The 20,275-nt window shown below is 41.0% G+C and overlaps 2 protein-coding genes across 9 annotated transcripts in view; one reads left to right on the top strand and one right to left on the bottom strand.

Annotated features, from left to right (window-relative positions):
• The window catches only part of arhgap39 (Rho GTPase activating protein 39), a 103,133-nt gene that overhangs the window by 58,420 nt on the left and 24,438 nt on the right, over positions 1 to 20,275 (bottom strand). For 4 of the 8 annotated variants that reach the window (XR_014272219.1, XR_014272220.1, XR_014272221.1 and 1 more), the window contains exon 1: positions 136 to 240. Coding sequence is in view for 3 of the 8 variants with exons in the window: in XM_082510281.1 (XP_082366407.1) it covers positions 136 to 176 (41 nt within the window). In the remaining 5 variants the exon portion in view is untranslated. The other 4 variants (XM_082510283.1, XM_082510282.1, XM_082510284.1 and 1 more) reach the window with 4 other exon arrangements.
• LOC309692097 (calreticulin-like) lies at positions 13,910 to 19,630 on the top strand. Its single transcript, XM_082510298.1, has 9 exons — positions 13,910 to 14,156; positions 14,778 to 14,879; positions 16,263 to 16,466; positions 16,602 to 16,696; positions 16,799 to 17,008; positions 17,356 to 17,469; positions 17,581 to 17,724; positions 17,926 to 18,018; positions 18,897 to 19,630. The coding sequence occupies exons 1-9, from the start codon at positions 14,063 to 14,065 to the stop codon at positions 19,083 to 19,085; spliced, it is 1,245 nt and encodes a 414-aa protein (XP_082366424.1). The 5' UTR covers positions 13,910 to 14,062; the 3' UTR covers positions 19,086 to 19,630.

The raw sequence follows: 20,275 nt of genomic DNA, 5'->3' as shown, positions 1-20,275 counted from the left end.
CTTGTTGTAAGTTAGTTTGATGTTCATAAAAAGAACATCAGGCTGCTTTGCTGCTTCAGGACCTGGATGACTTGTCCCAAGCAATGGAACCGTGAGTCCTGCTCTCTACCAGAAAACCCTAAAGGAGCATTTCACCTGGCCATCACGTCCCTGAAGCTGAAGCTCTCTCGGGACATGCAGGAAAACAATGATCTGAAACACACCAGCAAGTCCACCTCTGAATAACATTTATAAATAAATAAATAAGGTTTAATTCCTTTGATATCCTTTCAAACAAACCTTAATACTCTCCAGTGTGGCTGAAAATAAATAATTAGGCAAAGAGGGCTCGTTGTCAGGGCTCACTGCCAGTTTTCAAAAACTTGCAGATCTTGCTGCCACGGCTGACAAATATGCAAAAACTATGCAAAAACTAAGAGATCAGGAAGAGGGAAAATACTTTTTCATAGTAAATATACATACATAACAGGACAGATAACTCTTTGTAGTCGTTGCACAGTCATATCTAGAACAACAGCACAACGAAATTGGAAACTGTCCCACATCTGCACTACAGAGTCCTGTAGGATGCTGCGTTCCCTCCTGAGACAGCGAGTGCTGTACAGGTCCTTCACGGAGGGAAGAGGATGTCCAATGATTTTTGGGCCATATTAATGACCCTCTGAAGTGTCTTTTTGTGTGCCATGGTGCAGCTGGAGAACCGCACAGAGATGCAGTCAGCACACTTTCAGTGGAGCAGCAGTAGAACACAATCAGCAGCTCCTTCTGCAGGTCCATTTTTCTGAGGATTCTCAGAAAATGGAGACGCTGTTGGGCCTTCTTTAAAACCACCGAGGTGTTTGAGCTTGTCTATGTGCACACCCAGGAACTTGAAACTGGACACCCTTTCCACGCACTCCCTGTTGATGCTGACAGGCTGCAGCTCAGACTTCCTCCTTCTGAAGTTGACTGCCAGTTCTTTTGTCGTGGTGTTCTTGAGGTCCAGGTTGGTGTCCGCACATCAATCCGACAGCCTCTGAAGCTCAGCTCTATATCCTGTCTCGTCTCCCCCAGAGATGAGCCCCACCACGGTGGTATCCTCTGTGAACTTAATGACTGCGTTGTCTGTGTGGGTACTGACACAGTCATGTGTGTATAGTAGGGCACTGATAGTAGAACAGCCTTGTGAAGAGCCGGTGTTAAGGCTGAGGAAAGATGAGGCCCCACTCTAACTCTCTGTACACCAGAGGTGTTAAATGAATAAATTACCTCCTCGACATGTCTTGAAGTTCTCCAGAGGCCTGGTAATGAACTAATGACTTGTTGACCCAGGGTGATATCTAAAACTTGCAGGACAATGGCCCTTGAGGCCTGGAGTTGAACACCCCTGCTGTACACGGTCTGAGAGAAAGTCTCTGATCCAGCGGCAGGTGATAGAAAATAGCAATACGGCGGTTAGCACTGTTGCCTCACAGGAAGAAGGTCCCAAGTTCACCTCCACCACCTGGCCACAGTCTTTCTGTGTGGAGTGTGCATATTCTTCCTGTGTTTGTGTAGGTTCTCTCCCACCATCCATAGACATGCGGTTTTTTGAGGGGTAATTTATGATACTAAATTGCCTATAGGTGTGAATGTGAGTGTGAATGGTTGTCTGTCCCTCTGCGTTTAGCTCTGCATAATCTGCTGGCAATCTATCCAACGTCTACCCGGCCTCTCAACCTTTGATAGCTGGGATAGGCTCTAGCCTCCACAACTGTGATAAGCAGAAGAGAATGGATGGATGGGATATATCTCTAAAACCTTTTTGCAAAAGAGTAAATGCCACTGTGAGCAAAGTAAAGCACAAAGGATTCCCTTTGTCTTCTCAAAGCTGCTGTAGTGCAGCCGCTAATTAGCATATTTCTGATATAATCAGTAAAGGGTTGCCTTTAAAATAATTTACCAGTTCTACAAAACAGAGACAAAAATAGACCAGTCTTCTATTCTAAAACACATTCAGAAAACCCAGCACAATTTAATGGACAGAAATATAAATACTGTGTGGATATTTTAAGAGAATTATGAAACTAGCTATATGAAACTCTCTTTAATTAAACATTTACTTATATTTTACATGTTACTTCTTTTCTTAAAGGAATGCATATAGCGTTGTGTTCACACACAATCCGCTACTAGCGGCAGCAGCAGCCTTGTTTTCTTCTATGCCAGAGTACAGAAAAAATGGTTATTATTCTCCAGTTTATTCTTCATACAGATGCTTGTAACATGCAATTGGCATGTTAAGCCAATTAACATGGCTGTCATCCATTTACTTTTCAGCTTCCTTTTCTTCTCTTCAATTTCCCCTGACAGAGAACCATCTGTCAGGCCTGCATCCCCAGTTAGCAGCCAGCGGAGTCGTAACACTTTGTTGTCTTCAACAGGTCTTCCCTAATCAGCCAATCACATGACAGCAACTCAGTGCATTTAGGCATGTAAATGTAGTTGAGATTCTTGAGACAACCTATTTTCTGTTGGCTTCCAGCAGCATTACATCACATGTCACATAGATCGAATAACCTCAAACTGGTTTCTTGAACACAACGGTGATTTCACTGTGCTCAGATGGCCTGCAGAGTCACCACATTGTAATCCAACAGAGTACCTCTGGGATGTGGTGGAATGAGACGTGTACATCACGGATGTGCATGACGTACAAATCTGCAACATTTGTTTGAGGTTATCATGTAAATCAAAATCTGTGAGGAATGTCTCCAGCACCTTGATGAATCTATGTCACAAAAGAAAGGCTATTTCTTAAAACAAAAGGCGATTGAGCCTGGTACCAGCACGGAGTACCTAACAGTGTCCAGTTAAAGTATACTCCATTTTACTACAACTACATTTCCAATAAATCTGTTTTCCTGGACATGAGTTTCTATTTCATTATTAGGCAACAGAATTAGCATGAAACAGGGCTGTTTAACAACTATGTGTTAACCAGTGATGTTCCACCCTGATAAAAGCAGTGCTTGACTTGTGAAATCTAAAAGCAGAAATCATTTAAAACATACAAAAGTAAAGCAATCTGTCTCTTTTTATCTCACACAGCACTGCCATAAAGCTCCTCACCTGTCAATATGTATATACAGCCTTTAAATTACTGCTATCTTGTGGTTGACTGCTGCAATTATTTCATTGAAGACTAGCTCTCTCCGTAATGCGGGCGTGTCCATCTTCAGCACTGGCTGGAGCTGGGCAAGCTGAGAGGCAGGCAGCATTGTGGATAAAACCAGAGTGCGAGGCAAGCTGCTGCTGGTCTGCTTTCACTGCTCTGAAATCAGTTACTATCCACGCTTCATATAGAAACACACCTAGGATTAGCAAGTAAACAAGCTTCAATGATTTAGCATAGTAACAGATGAGTTTCCTGTTGCCAACCACTTAGAGCAATATATGCGATAATGTGATGTAGACAATGAAAAGACAACATGACGGCGTACCGCTCAGAGGTCTTGCATTCAGTCATCTTTTTGTACATCTGTTATACAATTTCATCAACGCGATGTTGGACAAACCTCATGTTCAGCAGATAAGACCTCTTGTTACTGGGTCTACAGAGTGATGGGATGCTTACAACAGAGGTTCTTCACTCGCACAACATAAGGATAACAAACAGAAACAAAGCTGTAGAGCCAGTGTGAAGGAAAGAATAAAGAAAACGCTTCAAAAGCCTCCGCTCCTCAGCCTTTTCCTTACAAAAGCCAGGTCTATTGTGAACAAAAATGGATGAGGTGAGGCTACAGCTGGAAGACAATAGTTCATTGGGGACTGCTGCACCCAGCAATACCTGATGAAACGCCCCCTACTTCAAAAACAGTTAAAACATGGGCTGGGTGCTTCTTTGCAGCTACAAGACTGTGTTGAGAATACAGACTGGAGTATTTTTGAATCTCAGGACCTGGAGGAGTACACTGCATGCATACTCTCCTAACCACTGTCACCGCTGACAAATGCATCCAGGTGTATGCCAGCCACAAGCCCTGGATGACACGTGAGGTCAGGACCCTGCTTAGTAACAGAAACACTGCTTTCAGGTCGGATGACTTGGAACTGCACAATGCAGCCACGGCAAACCTGAAAAGGGGCATCAGACAGGCCAAGCTGGATTATAACAACTAAGGACTATCTCCAGAACAACAACTTGAGGCAACTGTGGCTGGGGGTCCAAAACATCACTAACTACAACCCCAGACCCAGGGCTGTGGATGGTGATGTTGTTCTAGCGGAGACGTCTTCTTTGGCCGCTTTGAACAAAAAACACCAGACACAGTCACACCACACACACAGGCCAACACCAGCCACATCTTTGTGTTGGAGAATCATGACATGAGATACATGTTAAGGACAGTTAACAGGACCCCCAGAAATGCAGCAGGACCTGATTGCATCAGGTGCTGAAGGTCTGTACAGACCAGCTCACAACCTGTCCTTAGCACAGACCACTGTCCCACCCTGCCTGAAGGCCTTGACCATTCATGGCTGTCCCAAAAGGAACACCACCAGCAGCCTAGTTAACTTCCACCCAGTGGTTCTCACTCCATTCGTTATCAAGTGTTTTGAGAACCTGGTCAAAAGTCACGTAATTCGAGGACCATGTAAATTGAACCCCCACAAGTTTACACAGAGGAATAATAGAGGATGCCGTAGCCACTGCTAGCTGCACAACCTTGATTCATTTAGAGCACAAGGGCAGTTATGCTAGGCTTCTTTTCACTGACTTCAGCTCAGCATTTAACACAAACACCCCTAGCAGACTGGGAACAAAACTAATCAACCTCCTCCTCCCATACTCCATCTGACTCTGGATTAAGGACTTCCTGAGAGTCCGCCCACAGTGAGTTAAAGAAGGGCCCAAACTTTACCCAACATTCAGCCTCAACATTGGCTTGCCATAGGGATGTGTGCCGACTCTCCTGCTGTACACTCTCTACACACCCGACTGCACCCCACTCACCCAAGCAACTCAATAGTGAATTTCACAGATGACATGACAGCGGTTGGACTCATCATGGGGGAAGATGAGTGTGCATACAGGGACAAGGTAGAGAAACTGGCATCATGGTGCAGCAGCAACGACCTTTTCCTCAACACCACAAAAACAAAAGAAATAATAGTGAACTTCAGGAGAAGCACATCTAATCGTCATATACATTAATGGGTACTGTGTGGAGAGGTTCTGACTTGAAGGTTCTGGGCTTGTGCCTGAGTGATGACCTAACCCAGAAAACCAACACCTGCGATGACCAAGAACCCACAGCAGCAGACAAGTATAGCACGCTTCAATATTTCCTGCATGACCAAGTGAACTTAACAACATCTAAAGAATAATTCAATCAAATATTCACAACACACATATGACAAGGCTGTTGCAATAATAAATAATAAACAATAAATGAACATTGTTACATCTTTACTAACCTGTGCAATACCCAACCTGTGTAACCAATACACAATGACTGAAGCACACACACACACACACACACACGCATGTATATATCTATTTATTTATATTTCTATACTGTTTCTACTGTGTTTATTTACTAGAAAGGTTTTTAATTTTGTATTTTTGTGAATAGTTAGATTGCTTTCTTTGCACTGAATGAGACTCCATATAATTTTGTTGCACTTTTGGCATATTGACGATAAAAAGACTTCTCGCTGCTTGTCTTCCTGTAAAAGTCATCACACACTGCTGGTGATAAACAGTATCCATTTCCAAGGTGGTGGTAAGATCTGTTAAAATCCAGGCCATAGAAAATAGTCACACACAACGGTTTACAAAGTGTGAGGCTACTGTAGTTATAATTGAGTTATTACACTTTTAATAATTACTCAGAGAGGCAATTAGTCCAGCTGATTCAGTTACATTATCTTGTCCATGAGTGCTAACCACCGCACCACTGTACGGCTTCAGTATCTTGTAATTTGCTAAAATGTTGACAGTGGACACACAATCCCTCACCAGTAACATATCTGCTTGCTTTTTTCTGTAAAATATGCTAAATCAGACTTTTTTTATCTGCTTTTGGTGTCTTCAGCAGCATTAACTTTTCATGGTTATGTTTAGGCATTATTAACCACACTTTGGTTGTGGTGACAGAAGGATTGTGAGTCTGTAGTGAACAAGAGACAACAAATTCACCACTACTCATACAACACTACTACACGTTTCATTCACCCAACGAAACACATTCATGCCTAAGCATATGCATGATTACACACCATCTTACACAAGGAAGACAAGGGATGGGAATTTGTAACAAGTTAGCAGTTACGATTCCATGATCAATATCACTTATTGATTCAATTCCTTATTGATTCTCATTGCGCTCTTAAAGACATCAATGGTCATCAGTGTTGGAGTCAAAAAAGTAATGGATTGCACAAAACACTTTTATTCAAAGTAAAGCAGTACATTACTTAATTACTCCCAGTAGAAAGTAATTCATTATTCAACTCGTTACGTTACATTGAGTTTCTCCATAACCCAATTACTAGTGAACAATTTAAACCTTTAGGTTACAGTTCCACACAGCAAAACAAATCCCCATCTTAATGAGCACACACATATGATCTTTCTCTTAGCGTTTAGGTATAAACACAAAGCCGACAAGACGAAGCAAAGATAAAAACCAGCCCAAAGAGTCTTCAAAGCGACGTCCACAGTGATTCTGCTTTAGAAACATGAAATGGTAGAAACGGAGGCTGCAGCCTGACTGTTCATCGCTGCTTTTGTTACCAGTTAAAGTTCAGGGTCTGGCTGCTGTGGTCGGTCAGCAGTCACTCAGCTTTAACATACCTCTGGGTTCTTGCTAGCTTAGTGTTAGCATGCTGTCTGTGCAGGCACTTGCAAAGAGGCAAAGTTGTGTTAGCACCATAACGCAGCCGTTTCTGTCTTGGATCCAGTTTGCACTTTACAACTGGGCTCTCATTCTATGCAGTAGAAATAAAAGTTCAGTCCATATCCCTGCTGTACACTGCTCTACTGCACACAAACTGAAATCAGCTGATTGTAGTGCAAGTGGAACCAATAAGCAGGATCAATAGGTAAGCAGACTAACAATTCCAAGGAAGTGAGCTGCTGGGAACACTGGCTCTCAAATCCCTACTTAAGAACTCAAGGAGCATGAGATCAATTTATCCACCTTCCAACTGGTGGACAACCCGCGCTACCACCTGAGCCACAGGTACCAGTTTAACTACAAGACTGCGGCAGCAATTCTTAGTTTGCATTACTTTTACTTCTTATCCTCAACCTTTAACTACACCATCCAATTGTCACTGGCTAATACAGCAAATAAAGCAGATATGTGAGTTTTCTTTTGACTTGGTTCTCTAAAGTAATATATGAAACATAAAAACTCACACAATCAGGGTGGCGAGAAGAAGGTGGTGTAAAGCGGGCTAAGATTCTGATGCTTTTGATCCAAACAACAAGAACAACTGCATTTGAGTCCAGAACTACTTATCTCAAACCTTTCAATTATTACTGTACCCGTGAATCCAGATTTGTTTAAAATGACCTTTTTTGAACAAATCAATAATCTGAATGGACTGACCTGCAGTAATGATTTGCATGAGGCTAAATGACCCCTGGATATTCCCAGCCTTCATTTATTAACACACCCACATGAGCTTGTTAAGTTCTGGGGACAAACTGCCACGATGTGTTCCACACCCTGACTTTCAAGGCAATCAGCGTGATAAAAACACATCCATATTTTTGATGTTGGCAGCTGAAGAACACCGGCCTGGGAGGCTGGATTCACGTCGACTCTACACTATTCAAATTCAGCCTGTTTTGTTTATATCAGGAAAGACAGATTTACATGAACAGCATAAGAACCTGTTCGGCCTCATTAAAGAAAATACTATTAAATAGGCGCATGGAGGAAACAGGAGGATTTGCACATACACCAAACAAGTCCTGATCCAGCTGGATTTCTGTCGTTAATTTCCCACCTCCCTGCACTGATCATGGCGAACAGAGGGGTGCGATTTTCCTCAATGTGGTTAATTCATTATAGGAACACCGAACCTCCCACGCAGAACTACTAAATGAGAAAAAGCTGTTCACGCCTGTGTTATAAAAAACATTGATGTGTTGGGATTTGGCGGAATTTGGTGTTGCGGTTTCTCTACGCTCGAGAGTTAACCACTCATTAACTGAGCTGAGAAACTATTTTGTTTGTTTGTTGTTCTTCATAATTATAGTGAATAAGGAGACATATGTAGATCTGACTGTGATTGGGCCATGCACCTCTAATTCTAGTGCCGCGCCATGGGAGTCGCCTCGATCCATCACAAGGACGAGATGCTGCAAAGGAGGATTTCTCTATTCGAGCCTCCTCTCGAAGTGATAAGGTGCATTTCCTGTCAGCATCTACTTATGAAAGCAGGTTAGCAGCATTCCAGCAAAGAGATGGGAATTTAGACCGACAGGTGCAACAGCATCTAGCCTCCACGCATCGCTCCTTCCACGCTGACAAATATCCAGATACAACCACCCCGGCGAATAACTAACAACCGAGGGAGATGACAGGGAAAGACACTAAATTCGCACATATGTTCTGCGTGGAAATCCTTGAATCGTGGGAGCGAATACGTGGCGAACTAGCTAGTAAGCACAGCCACCAAGCGAACCGCGGCTGCTAGTCTCATCTCTGGGCTGGCTGCCTCCCTTGGTTCGTGCTCGTTTTTCCCCTCAACAAGCAAAACAGTGCGAGTGTTGCTGGACTTACCTCTCGGCCATTTTCCCGACGGTTTTTAAAATCCGTTCAAGATAAATCCCACAACATCTCCCATGTTGCCTAAATTGCGGTTACCGTCACCGAGTCGGTCATCCGTTCCAGACTTCTATCAAGCCGCCAAAATTAAGGTACAACACATCCGACCATTACTTTCAGCATAAAAGCTTCTCGCCAACGATGTAGGGTCCCAGTGACTGGAGAAACGTTTTATGCAGTTGGGAAGTCCACCGTCAACAAGCACTATACTGCAGCCTGGGTGATCTTATGTCAGCTGTTGTAACATGACAGCAGTTTACTACACTGTTATCCCACAATACGAAGCTCATGTAAAATCACAACCAGAAAATTTGAACGGCAAGATCTCAAGTTTTACCGAGGGACATCTGGAAACCGTCCCTAATGACACACCTATCAACAAAAGCACAAGAGGAAAAATATATATAAAATTTCTGATAGCATCTGCTGTGGGCTTCTTTTTAGTACCACAATGCTTTCCACAGCTTTATGTGGAGGGGAGGCAGGTCTACTGTGTGCCTCCTAAAGTCCACGATCATCTCCTTTGTCTTTGTGGTGTTTCACCGACCTGAGGAATATTTACAGATGCAAATGATCAACAATTTGAAAAACACACCCATCAAAGCAGTTCATCATAATCACTCACTGATCTGAAATCAATGTCAAATATGCCTGTCTAGACATATACTGACAGTAGGTTATTATTAGGTACTATTTGGACCGTTAAAGTGCTGAACTAAATCCTGTACTTACAAGAGAACCTCTGGTGGATGCCTTAGACTAGGTTTAAAATTGGGTTTAAGGCTGGCTGACAATTGAGATTGTTTTTTTATGGTTTTGTGACCAGTTTTTATTGTTGCAGTTGTGCTAGCAGGATAAGAAATGTATTTGGTGTCTTCACAAAGACAGCGGGCATCTATCTGTGCATGCCGTTTTAACCCTAAGTGGACATTCAGAGCATTTGCTGCCTAGACCTGCTTCCTAGATTTTTCCATTGTAAAGAGTTTCTATGCTCCTGTTAACACATCAACATTTGCTCATTTGGTTTATTTTATTTCATGTTATTATTAGAGAGGATAATATGTTGTAGAGGAAAGGGGGTGAGAGCCAGGTTGTAGAAAGACAGGAGAAAGTGGCAGAGGAATATAAAAGGGTCAGAAAGACGAGAGTGGCAAAAGTCTAGGATGTAACTGTTGCATCTGCAACAGAACACACAAAGAGAAACACACAACAACTGAACAAAACAAAGTTGGGTACACAAACAAACATACAATTTTGCTGTGATTTGTGTGTGTGCATATGTGGGAAAGAGTGAGAATGTGTGTGTCTTTGTATGAGCGTTCGTCATGAAATGTACTTGAGGATGAGAGACTGGAACAAGGCCCCCAAGGAGCTAGAGGCAGACGGCCCCAGACCCAATAGATCTGGGGTGTCTGCAGCCCTTTTTGCCTCAGCTCTTCACCGCCTCTTCTTCTTTAAAATATTCAAAATTGTTTTGGGTCTGCATCCATCACTTCTTTTACCCTCCCAAAAATGGGCATGATGAAAGCTGATTGTTTAAACCACATTATCAGTTTCAGGTGAATGTGGATGAAATGTCTCTGAGAAGCCTGAAAACAGAACATTGTCCCTCATGCTGCGGGCCTGAAGCACAACAGTTTTCTTCTGAGAGCCAGGTCATTCATTCAGTGAAGGATTTCACCAACTCTCTGAGGGCCACGTTTTCAGCAATGGGTGTTTCCACCTGCTGCTGGCTGAACTCCTCAGACTCATGCAGCGCCAGAAAGTCTTTATGAAGGAGTTCCAGCGAGGCATGTTTTAAAGCTGGAAAGTTTTTGCATCTATGGACGCCAAAATGTACATCATATCACTGCTGTGTGGAGAAACCGGTTCCAACAGAGTTTTCGGGGCGGTTTCATTTCAAGGATGGCATTCCTTTGCTGCCTAACAATTTATAGTTAGAATGATTTTTCCTTTCATGCACAACCCCCATGCACACAACTAACCTCCACCCACTCTGCCTCCAACTACGCCCGAGCCAAACCAGGGTTTGATGGACCAGGGTCTCTGTGTGGCCTGGGTCCACCAGGCTACGGTGGACCCAGGCCCTTGGAACCTTACTGGTATGCAGGTACATCCCTCTCAAGCTAAGGGAGAGTGTTGTAGGGCCGGGAACATGGAGCACCTGTCCCATCTTCATCCGCAGGCATTTTTTTTTTTTTTTGGGTATACCATCTCTAACCTCTGGGACCTGTGGAGAAACAGAAGAGAGAGTAGGATTAGATGGATCTGCCGGCCACTACTGCAGCGGATCACAGGGATGATCCACCATCATCTGGGCTAGCACCTCCACCGGTAATGCCGTCCACCAGTCTGTAATCACACAGACCGGGTTTTAGACAACACTTTAGCATGAAGTGGCAGAGAGCTGTGATAATGACAGTTTATTTACTTTTACAAAAACATTTGACAAAAATTGTCCTCAGGAGTTTTCAATTTCCACAGGTCACAGCGTCTGGCTTTCTCGGCTGGCCCCACCCCTGCATCCTGCTTACAGCACCCTTCACCAGGTCCATGCCAACGTGCGTCTACTCACAAAAGGGAAGGCATGATTAGATTATGAGGGTCAGCTGTGTGGGTCAGCCTTCCCTGACACCACACCCTGCTCCACCCATCCCCTACAGCTAAGCCACAAACCACAACCCGCCACACTTAGCTAATTTAAAGGCAAATCTCCAATCTTCCTTTTATCTCTAAAATTCTTGAAAGAATAGTTGTAAAACAGCTAAAAAACCATTTGCAGATAAATAATTTATTTGAAGCATTTCAGTCCTGTTTCAGAACTCATCACAGTACAGAAACAGCGATAGTGAAGGTTAATAATGGCTCATGTCTAGGGAGGCCTGCTGGACCTCAGTGCGATACTGCATACAGGTGAACACAATATTTTGTTACAGGGATTAGAGCATGTCGTAGGAATTAAAGGTGCAGTAGCTTCGGTCATAGCTAATAGACTCCAATATATCCATGTACATGGGAAGTTGTCTTCATGCACAAAGGATAATTATCAGTTCCACACGATTCCATGCTTGGACTAATTCTGTTTACATTATACATGCTTCCCTTAGGTAGTATCATTCGAAGGCACACAATACATTTTCATTGCTATGTAGTTGACACCCAGCTTAATCTATCCATGAAGCCGATTAGTTAAACTGCAGAAATGTCTTAAAGACATAAAGAGCTGGATCACCTGTAATAAATCTTAGAAACATGGTGTCTGATCATACGTATTCTGGATGGCATTACCTTGGCCTTCAGTAACACTGTGAGAATTCTTGTATTCATTTCTCACCATGATATGTCCTTTAATGTGCATATTAGGTAAATATGAAGGACTGATTTCTTGTATTTGCACAAGAGCTCTAAAATCAGAAACATCCTGTCTCAGATGCTGAAAAGCCAGTTCATGCATTTACTACTTATAGGCTGGACTATTGTAATTTGTTATTATTGGGCTGTCCTAAAAACTTTTGGAAAAGCCTTCAGTTCAATTAAAATGGTACAATGTTGAATCAGCTAAAGGCTGCTGCAAAATGCTTTAAAGTATAAAGGACATTTAAAATGAAAATTTCAAATTATAAATGAATTGAATTGAACTTTATTAGCTCCACACTCAACTACAAAAATGCATGTGCTCCCTGTGGCAAAAACATTCACACTTTTCCTTACTCATCCCTTCTGATAACACTGACCTGGTATTATTCTGCGTCTATTATGTGATACACTGATAATGGGTCTTTCTGGTTTTTGTAGAGTCAGCCTAAAACTATAAAGGTAACCAGTGTATTATTATTTAGCTTGTCTGTTTTCAGTCTTCCCATTATTTGTTTATTATTATATTATTTATTATTCATTCTTTTATGATTTCTTTTATTCCTTTCAAAATGTATGAAATTATGATCACAGAAAGGTCCCTTTAGCATTTGGTCCAGCATCTAGAAAGCATCACATTGGTTGAGTTTTTCACCATGACAGTGATCCCAAATACACTGACAATGGGTTAGGTTTAGAGTTAGGGTTACACCTGGGTAAATGCAACATTGATTTGCTTTACCACAGCCCAGACCTTATAATTACTTAAGCAGTTTTGGGTTATCTTGACAGAGAACAGGACAAAAGACAGCCAACATCCAAAGAAGATCTTTGGAATGTCCTTCAAGAAGCTTCAAGAGAACTATTCCTGAAGACTATTTCAAGAAATTACAAGAAAGAAAAGTTTTCTACAGTCATTGGTCTGTATTTTGAAATCTTCCATCCTGGCAGCAGTGTAAGGTGAGCGGTTCTCAGACGTAGATATCTCCACTTTCTGGGATTTAAATAAAGCTGCTAGGGCAAAATATGGATCACAAGTAGTTTCTCGTCATATCTTCGTTTTTCCTTTATGATACATGATCCAAGTGGTTTCGGCTCGAGACAGGTGGAAAAAACAACACTTTTTTCTTAAGTAACAGTGACTGTCCACTGTTGGGCACCATGATACCGCCCAGGGTAGCAAATCGATCACGTGACTGAAAACTATGACTATGGCAACTATTCCCGATTTTCCTAGCAAATGTGGGACAAAAGAGATGATGGGTGGCTCAAGATCACACAGTATTGTAGTTATGGGTTTAATGGGAGGCTAGACTACCCTGCAGCACTGCAGGTAAACTAAAGCTGATCGGTGGTGTAGTAAGGAAAATGTCGGCTTGTTATTTATATTACAGAAAAGCCAGCGGGAGAGTGGAATATGTAAACAAATTTAATTAACCTGAACGACACCGGCATCACCCCGTGCTTAGTGATGGGTGTAACCGGTCTCGTGCCTGCTGATCACTGCACAGGGCACACAGACGGAGGCCTTTAAAGCCTGCTTTGAACTCGCTCGTAGCTTCTTCCAAAACAACTGTTAATCATTCATAAGTCAAATATATTTTCATAACGTAACCGACGTTTTAAGCCTTCCTTCTTCCATCGGACACCCACATTTTCATTTTCATCGTCCCTGGCTAAAAACTGCAGGAAAGCAGGAGCCTCCTCCGATCTCCTTCCGATCGAACACGAGCATTCCCGAAAAATAAACCGTGGTCTGTTTCCATTGGTGAAACGCTCGTCCAATGAACCAGGGCCATCTGTGTGGGATTCAACGCTGTTAGATTTCTCAGCTTACGTTTCCTTCATCGGACTTTCAATCTCATCGTTTCACCACCTGCTACCAGACTGCAGCTAGCATCATGAAGTTTCCGGTGGTAATTACTGTAGTTTTGGCATCGTTAGCGCTAACTATCGACGCTACGGTTTACTTCAAGGAACAGTTTCTGGATGGAGGTAGAACACAGTCCATTTCATATCTGCTTGTCTTACACGAATGATTGCATTAAAAAAAAAGTCAACGTCTTCACGGCAGTTCACATTAAATCTCTTATTTGGTAATTTAATTAAAGACAACTTAATATATGTTCCTGGAATTTTTAAGGTAACTTACTCTATAAATTGAACCCATTGGTATAGATGAGTGGCTGGCTGAAAATAATAGCGTAATACATTAGTAAAGCATACGCTCCAATGTTATTTTTTAAGTTAAATGTGTCTAAATGTCGTCTAGTACTGGGTTAAGGGCGCAGCTATTTTCTATTTTCCTATGTTAGTCAAACCATGCAGAACCGTGCTGGAACCTTTATGGGTAAAAGCATTTGGATAAAATATTTGGAGCCCCTTAATTTTTTTTAAACAGAAAAACTTTAAACCCTGTCACTGCATATAGGAGTTCATTTATATAATCTCAAAGTTTTTCACTTTTATCATCATGTTGAGTAATTGCATTTGGAGTCCTCAGTAGGTTTGTGGAACAAGCAGTGTAATAAATGTGCATGGTGGCTTGGTGTTAATGTAACCAGAATCAGAGGAATTACAGTGAGTAACCAGTGGGGTTGCATTAATGTGTTTCAGATGGATGGAAGAGCCGTTGGGTCGAGTCGAAACATAAATCAGATTATGGACAGTGGAAACTGAGTGCTGGAAACTTTTATGGGGATGCTGAAGCTGATAAAGGTACGAATACTATGTTGTGTTAGAAACACAACTGATACGGCTTAATTTGTTAAAATTGTGTTATTTGCATAGACCAAGAGTTGGTGTCTTATCATGCAAATGCAGCTAACACAGGTTTGCCAATGTAAATGTGAGCACAGGGTCACAGATTATACTCAGGACTGGAATATCCTGCAAAGAGCCTCCAGTGCTCTCATGGCCTTTGATACTCCAATTCCAAACCTATTTTAAATTTGGATACTCAAAAACAAAAACAAAGATTTGTACTATCAGTAATCTTCCCATTTGGTAACCTTAGATTAGTTTTCCCCATTCCAAATTTCTATTACACTGATAAAATAGTTAATATTGGGCTTTAATTACAGATGGAAGAATTATAAATATGACTGATAGTCATAGAGTGCATGGATGTAAACACAGTGCTCTGACCCAATGCAAAAGTACCCTTTTTTGTCCAGAGAATTTTCCCTGTCACTGTCTTGGCTCTTTGAAACCAGAAGTCCTGAGCAGGCTGCAAATCTGACTAAAAGTATGGGACATTTATATAGCGCAGCCCCATCATCAACTTTTTGGGTACTATTGGAAACCATGATTGTACAGAAGAGGATTAGGGCCACTGGGAAAAAAATTGGGCAAGTCTTTTTTTTCCTCTTCTTTTTTTCTGAGAAAAAAAGTCTGAATTCTGAGATTAAACTTAGAATTCTGAGAAATTCTGACTTTTTCATCAGAATTATTTTTCTCAGAATTCTGAGATTAAAGTCAGAATTTTCTCAGAATTCTGTGAAAAAAGTCTGAATTCTGAGATTAAAGTCAGAATTTTCTCAGAATTCTGACTTTTTAATCAGAATTCTGGAAAAGAAGAAAAAAAAATGTGCCCACTTTTTATTTTAGTGGCCTAATCCTCTTCCGATACAAAATAAAGACAGTTTTATTTCAGATTTTAGAATCTCTGACATTGTTGAAGTGAAACATTGAACCACAAAATTCTGTTAGTGCAAAAGAAGAATAGAATTAAGAAATTTAGGGTGTCAAAAATGTGGCCCGTGGGTGAGAATCAGCTTGCCAGGGGTCTGTTTGTTTGACTGGATGGGTCTTGAACATGTGAAAAATCCCTAATTATTCAATGGTTTTCATTCTAGTGCAGTTCCTACTATTCAAGATGTAGTTTCAGAATACCAGCATTAGTGCATACGATTATAGAAACAGACATATTACTTTTATTTTTCTTAAGGCATTTCAGGCTGCTCAGTGTTCATATGGATATTTTAAGAATATACTTCTTTACATGCCTTTACTGAAATTAGAAAGAGTTGTGCATTTATATTCAGTCTATATTGGTAGTAATAATAATAATAATAATAATCACTTTTGTGCTCATTCTAGGTATCCGGACCAGCCAGGATGCCCACTTTTATGCCCTGTCAGCCCACTTTGAGCCATTTAGCAATGAGGGAAAGCCCCTGGTCATCCAGTTCACTGTCAAGCATGAGCAGAAGATAGACTGTGGAGGTGGTTACGTCAAGCTCTTCCCCGATGAGCTTGACCAGAGTGACATGCATGGAGACTCCCAGTATTACATCATGTTTGGTGAGTCTTGGAGAGACACTGAAGCCTGAAACCAGAACATGATGTTTTTCCATCTGACTTTGAGCTGTTCGAAATGACGTCCTTCTTTTGTAATCATGGTATATAATCATATCATAATGTGGCCTGTGTACACAGGGCCTGACATTTGTGGATACAGCACAAAAAAGGTTCATGTGATAATTAACTACAAGGGTCAGAACCATCTTATCAAGAAAGACATCAAATGCAAGGTAGCTATGCACCAAGACTGTTAAATAATTTCCCTTTTTAAATTTTGTAAACCATGAATCTGTTAGAGATTTCCCATAAATTCTCTCCATGTCTTCCTTCAGGATGATGAGCTGACCCACTTGTACACACTGATTGTGAATCCAGACCAGACATATGAGGTGAAGATCGATAATGAGAAGGTAGAGTCTGGCTCCTTTGAGGACGACTGGGACATGCTGCCCTTAAAGAAGATCAAGGACCCTGAAGCTAAGAAGCCAAGCGACTGGGATGACAGGGCTAAGATTGACGATCCCAGTGACACAAAGCCTGAAGTAACATGACTTAAAATGATTTTAGATTACTTGCAATAAAGCTATACAGATGTTCTGAGATTAAAGTCCCAAATTTACAATAAAATCTTGAACATGGTGTTAATGACGTTGAGCATTTTCTTATTGTTCAATTTTGTTGTAATGCATAATTTCATTAGGCCATCCACTGCAGCCAGAATACACTGAATAGTGCCAATTGTGGGTTGATAATGTTGATCCAGTCTTACATTAATGTTGCCATTCCTTGTTTTTCTTGGAACAGCCAGGATGGAGCTATTTGTACTCTTGGACAAGTCCTGTTTTGATTGGCATCTCTGATTGGTAACTTCAGTGCTGCTGTCTTCCAGGACTGGGACAAGCCAGAGACGATCCCTGACCCTGATGCCAAGAAGCCTGATGACTGGGACGAGGACATGGATGGAGAGTGGGAGCCCCCCATGATCGCCAATCCAGAGTATAAAGTATGGGCTGCATTGCTTGAGGTTTACCGAAAAAGTGAAGAATTTCTATTGGAGGTCTTTTTACTAGTATAAAGGGAAGAAAATGTAACTTATTCTCTAATACCTTTGTAGGGGGAATGGAAACCCAAACAAATTGACAACCCTGACTACAAGGGAACATGGGTCCACCCTGAGATAGACAACCCAGAGTACACTCAGGATGCTACTATGTATAAATTTAACAACATTGGAGTCCTGGGCCTGGATCTGTGGCAGGTAAATATGCTACACTACTCCCCCATTAGGGTCTGTTATAAATAAAATGTTACAAAACAGTTTCTTTCATGTAAAAATGAAACTACATTGCGGTTTATTTATTTCAAGACAAATACATTTATAATGTATCTGTATGTCACGACAATATAATATTGCATTGTTTATTTTGTTTGTTTGTTTTGTTTGTTTTTTCATTGAAAGGTCAAATCTGGAACCATTTTTGACAACTTTCTGATTACCGACGATGTGAAAGAGGCAGAGGAATTTGGAAAGGAAACCTGGGGAAAAACCAAGGTAGGACTGTTTAGATGTAAATGGTCTAATGGGGGGGTTCAATTTAAAACCCTCTGTCAGAATACAGCCTGAAATCAGTTCTAGTCAGAATTAAGGGCAACACAATAAATAGACCATGCATATGTAGCTTTACAGAGTTGATCAGACATTTTCCAAAGAAAGAAGATAACTTCTCAACAGCTTTCATGTAGTCTGTAATGTTTCCACAGCTCACAGCTGATCCGGATAAGTGGTTTAGGGCATGTAAACAAGCAATAAAACTATCACATGTGAGCAGTTCTCTAGGTATTTAAACAGGGAAGATGGTACTTCTTGTAGCTTAAGCAACATTAACTATAAGGCCACTTCAACTCTTGAGCAGCTTATTGCAAATTGATTCTTTGAGCAACTTTTGAAATTCCATATTGGCAGTACAGGTTGAGTTTCTTCACCTAATAAGTTTGTCAGTATTATACCATCTAACTTTTAATGGTTGGCACATTATTCATGATCATGATGATTGTTTTCTAGGTCCAAATGATTACTGGTTCTCATTTGGGGAAGAAATAGTTTTAGTTCCATAATTTATTATGGAACAAAGAGTTTTGGTCTAGCTTGTTATTTTGATGTTTGTTTTGTGCACCTTGTTTGTTTACATTTTTTGTGCTTGTTTTTTTATTGAGAACTCGTGGTTCTCAGTCAAACTTGGTGTACTTAACATAAAAAGGACCCGAACTAAAAGTTTGGCAGGTGATAAAACAAAAGGATTTTAAGGAAGACAAAGAATGTAGCTTTTAGGTTCAGCTTTGGTTCACACTGCAGGTGACAGTTCAGTACTCCCCTATTGTGGATTCACTTTCCATTATGTTAAACATTAACACTGTTCTTCACCTGCCTAGGGACCAGAGAAGAAAATGAAGGATGAGCAGGAAGATATGGAAAGGAAACTGAGGGAGGAAGAGGAGAAGGAGAAGAACAAGGAGGACGCTGAAGGTGATGATGAGGATGACAAAGAGGATGATGAGAAGTCAGATGATGATGCTGGGATAGAAGAGGACAATAATGGCAAACCAAAGGACGAGTTGTAACGGTGTGAGGTGTGTGTGTGTGTGTGTTCCTCAGGTTCAAATGACAGACACAGAAAATGGGCTGATGCCATCTGGACTGTAGCTTTTCATATAGCAGCCTTTTATTCCGGTGGGATGTTTGAGGGATGGGATTTTTTTCTTGATTCCCATGCATTTTTCTCTCCAAACCATCAAATAGGAGAAGGGTTTGTTTATGCTTGTGTTTGGTTTAAATATGTGGATTTTCTGATTTAATGTGATTTTTTTCTTTTCTTTTTTTCCCCTTTGGAAATCCCATAACTTAAGCGTCTGTGATGTCTGGTTGTGCACTTTGATCTCTATCATACCATGATGCACTGTTTGTTTTCTGAGGTGATCCTTTCGTAAATTATTCAAATATTATATTTGTTTGTGGACATGACAGTTCACAACGTTTTTGAGTTTGTTCATAAGTCCTCTGTGTGATATGTGTGTGCGTGCGCGTGTGTGCATTCCCAATGTTTTGATTGAGTATCTTTACTTTGTGAACACAGTTTTGAGTTAATAAATTGAAGCTTCTCAACTTTGCTGTTTTTCATTACTTTCAGTCGTTGATCTCTGTTGCCTGCCTAACTTTGGCGGTTTCTTTCACACTGAGTGATTTTAATCTGTGTATACAGCAAGAGACATGAGAAGTGCAAGTATTAAAGTATTTGTGTGTTATTTATGTGGCATGCTCATTTCAGAAGCTGGAAAACAAATTAAGTCACCCACTCCCAGTACTTTTATAAATCATTGACCAAACAAAGTCTAATTTGCCATTCACCATGCATCCTTTTTAAAAAAAAAAAAAATTATTATTTTTTGTTTTGCATATTTGTATAGCTCATTTATTGTGACGCACTGGGCTGCAGCTTGCTTCAGTTGATGTCGCTGATTACATTTGAACATTTTAAATGTTTCATTCAGCGTGATCAGCTGACTGAGTTTGACAGGCGAGCTTTGAATAGACAAAAACCAAATAGTTGCATTGATAGCTCTAATCCCTGGCAATCTGTACTAAAGGGACTATATGTGAGTTAAATTTGGAGGCTCTAATTAAAAATTCTAATCTCCTTGAGGTAGCTGTGTTGTGATTTAAACTGAATTTAATTGAATTATAATCATTGTAAATATTTTTGTGCTTAGAGTTGGGTATTTCCGACAGGATGTGAAGTCAACAGCATGTCATA

This window comes from Aulonocara stuartgranti (genome assembly GCF_965226115.1).
Source record: "Aulonocara stuartgranti genome assembly, chromosome: 17".
Classification (NCBI taxonomy): Eukaryota; Metazoa; Chordata; class Actinopteri; order Cichliformes; family Cichlidae; genus Aulonocara; species Aulonocara stuartgranti.
Note: the sequence above shows the minus strand (reverse complement) of the source record. Positions and strands in the feature narration are given on the sequence as shown.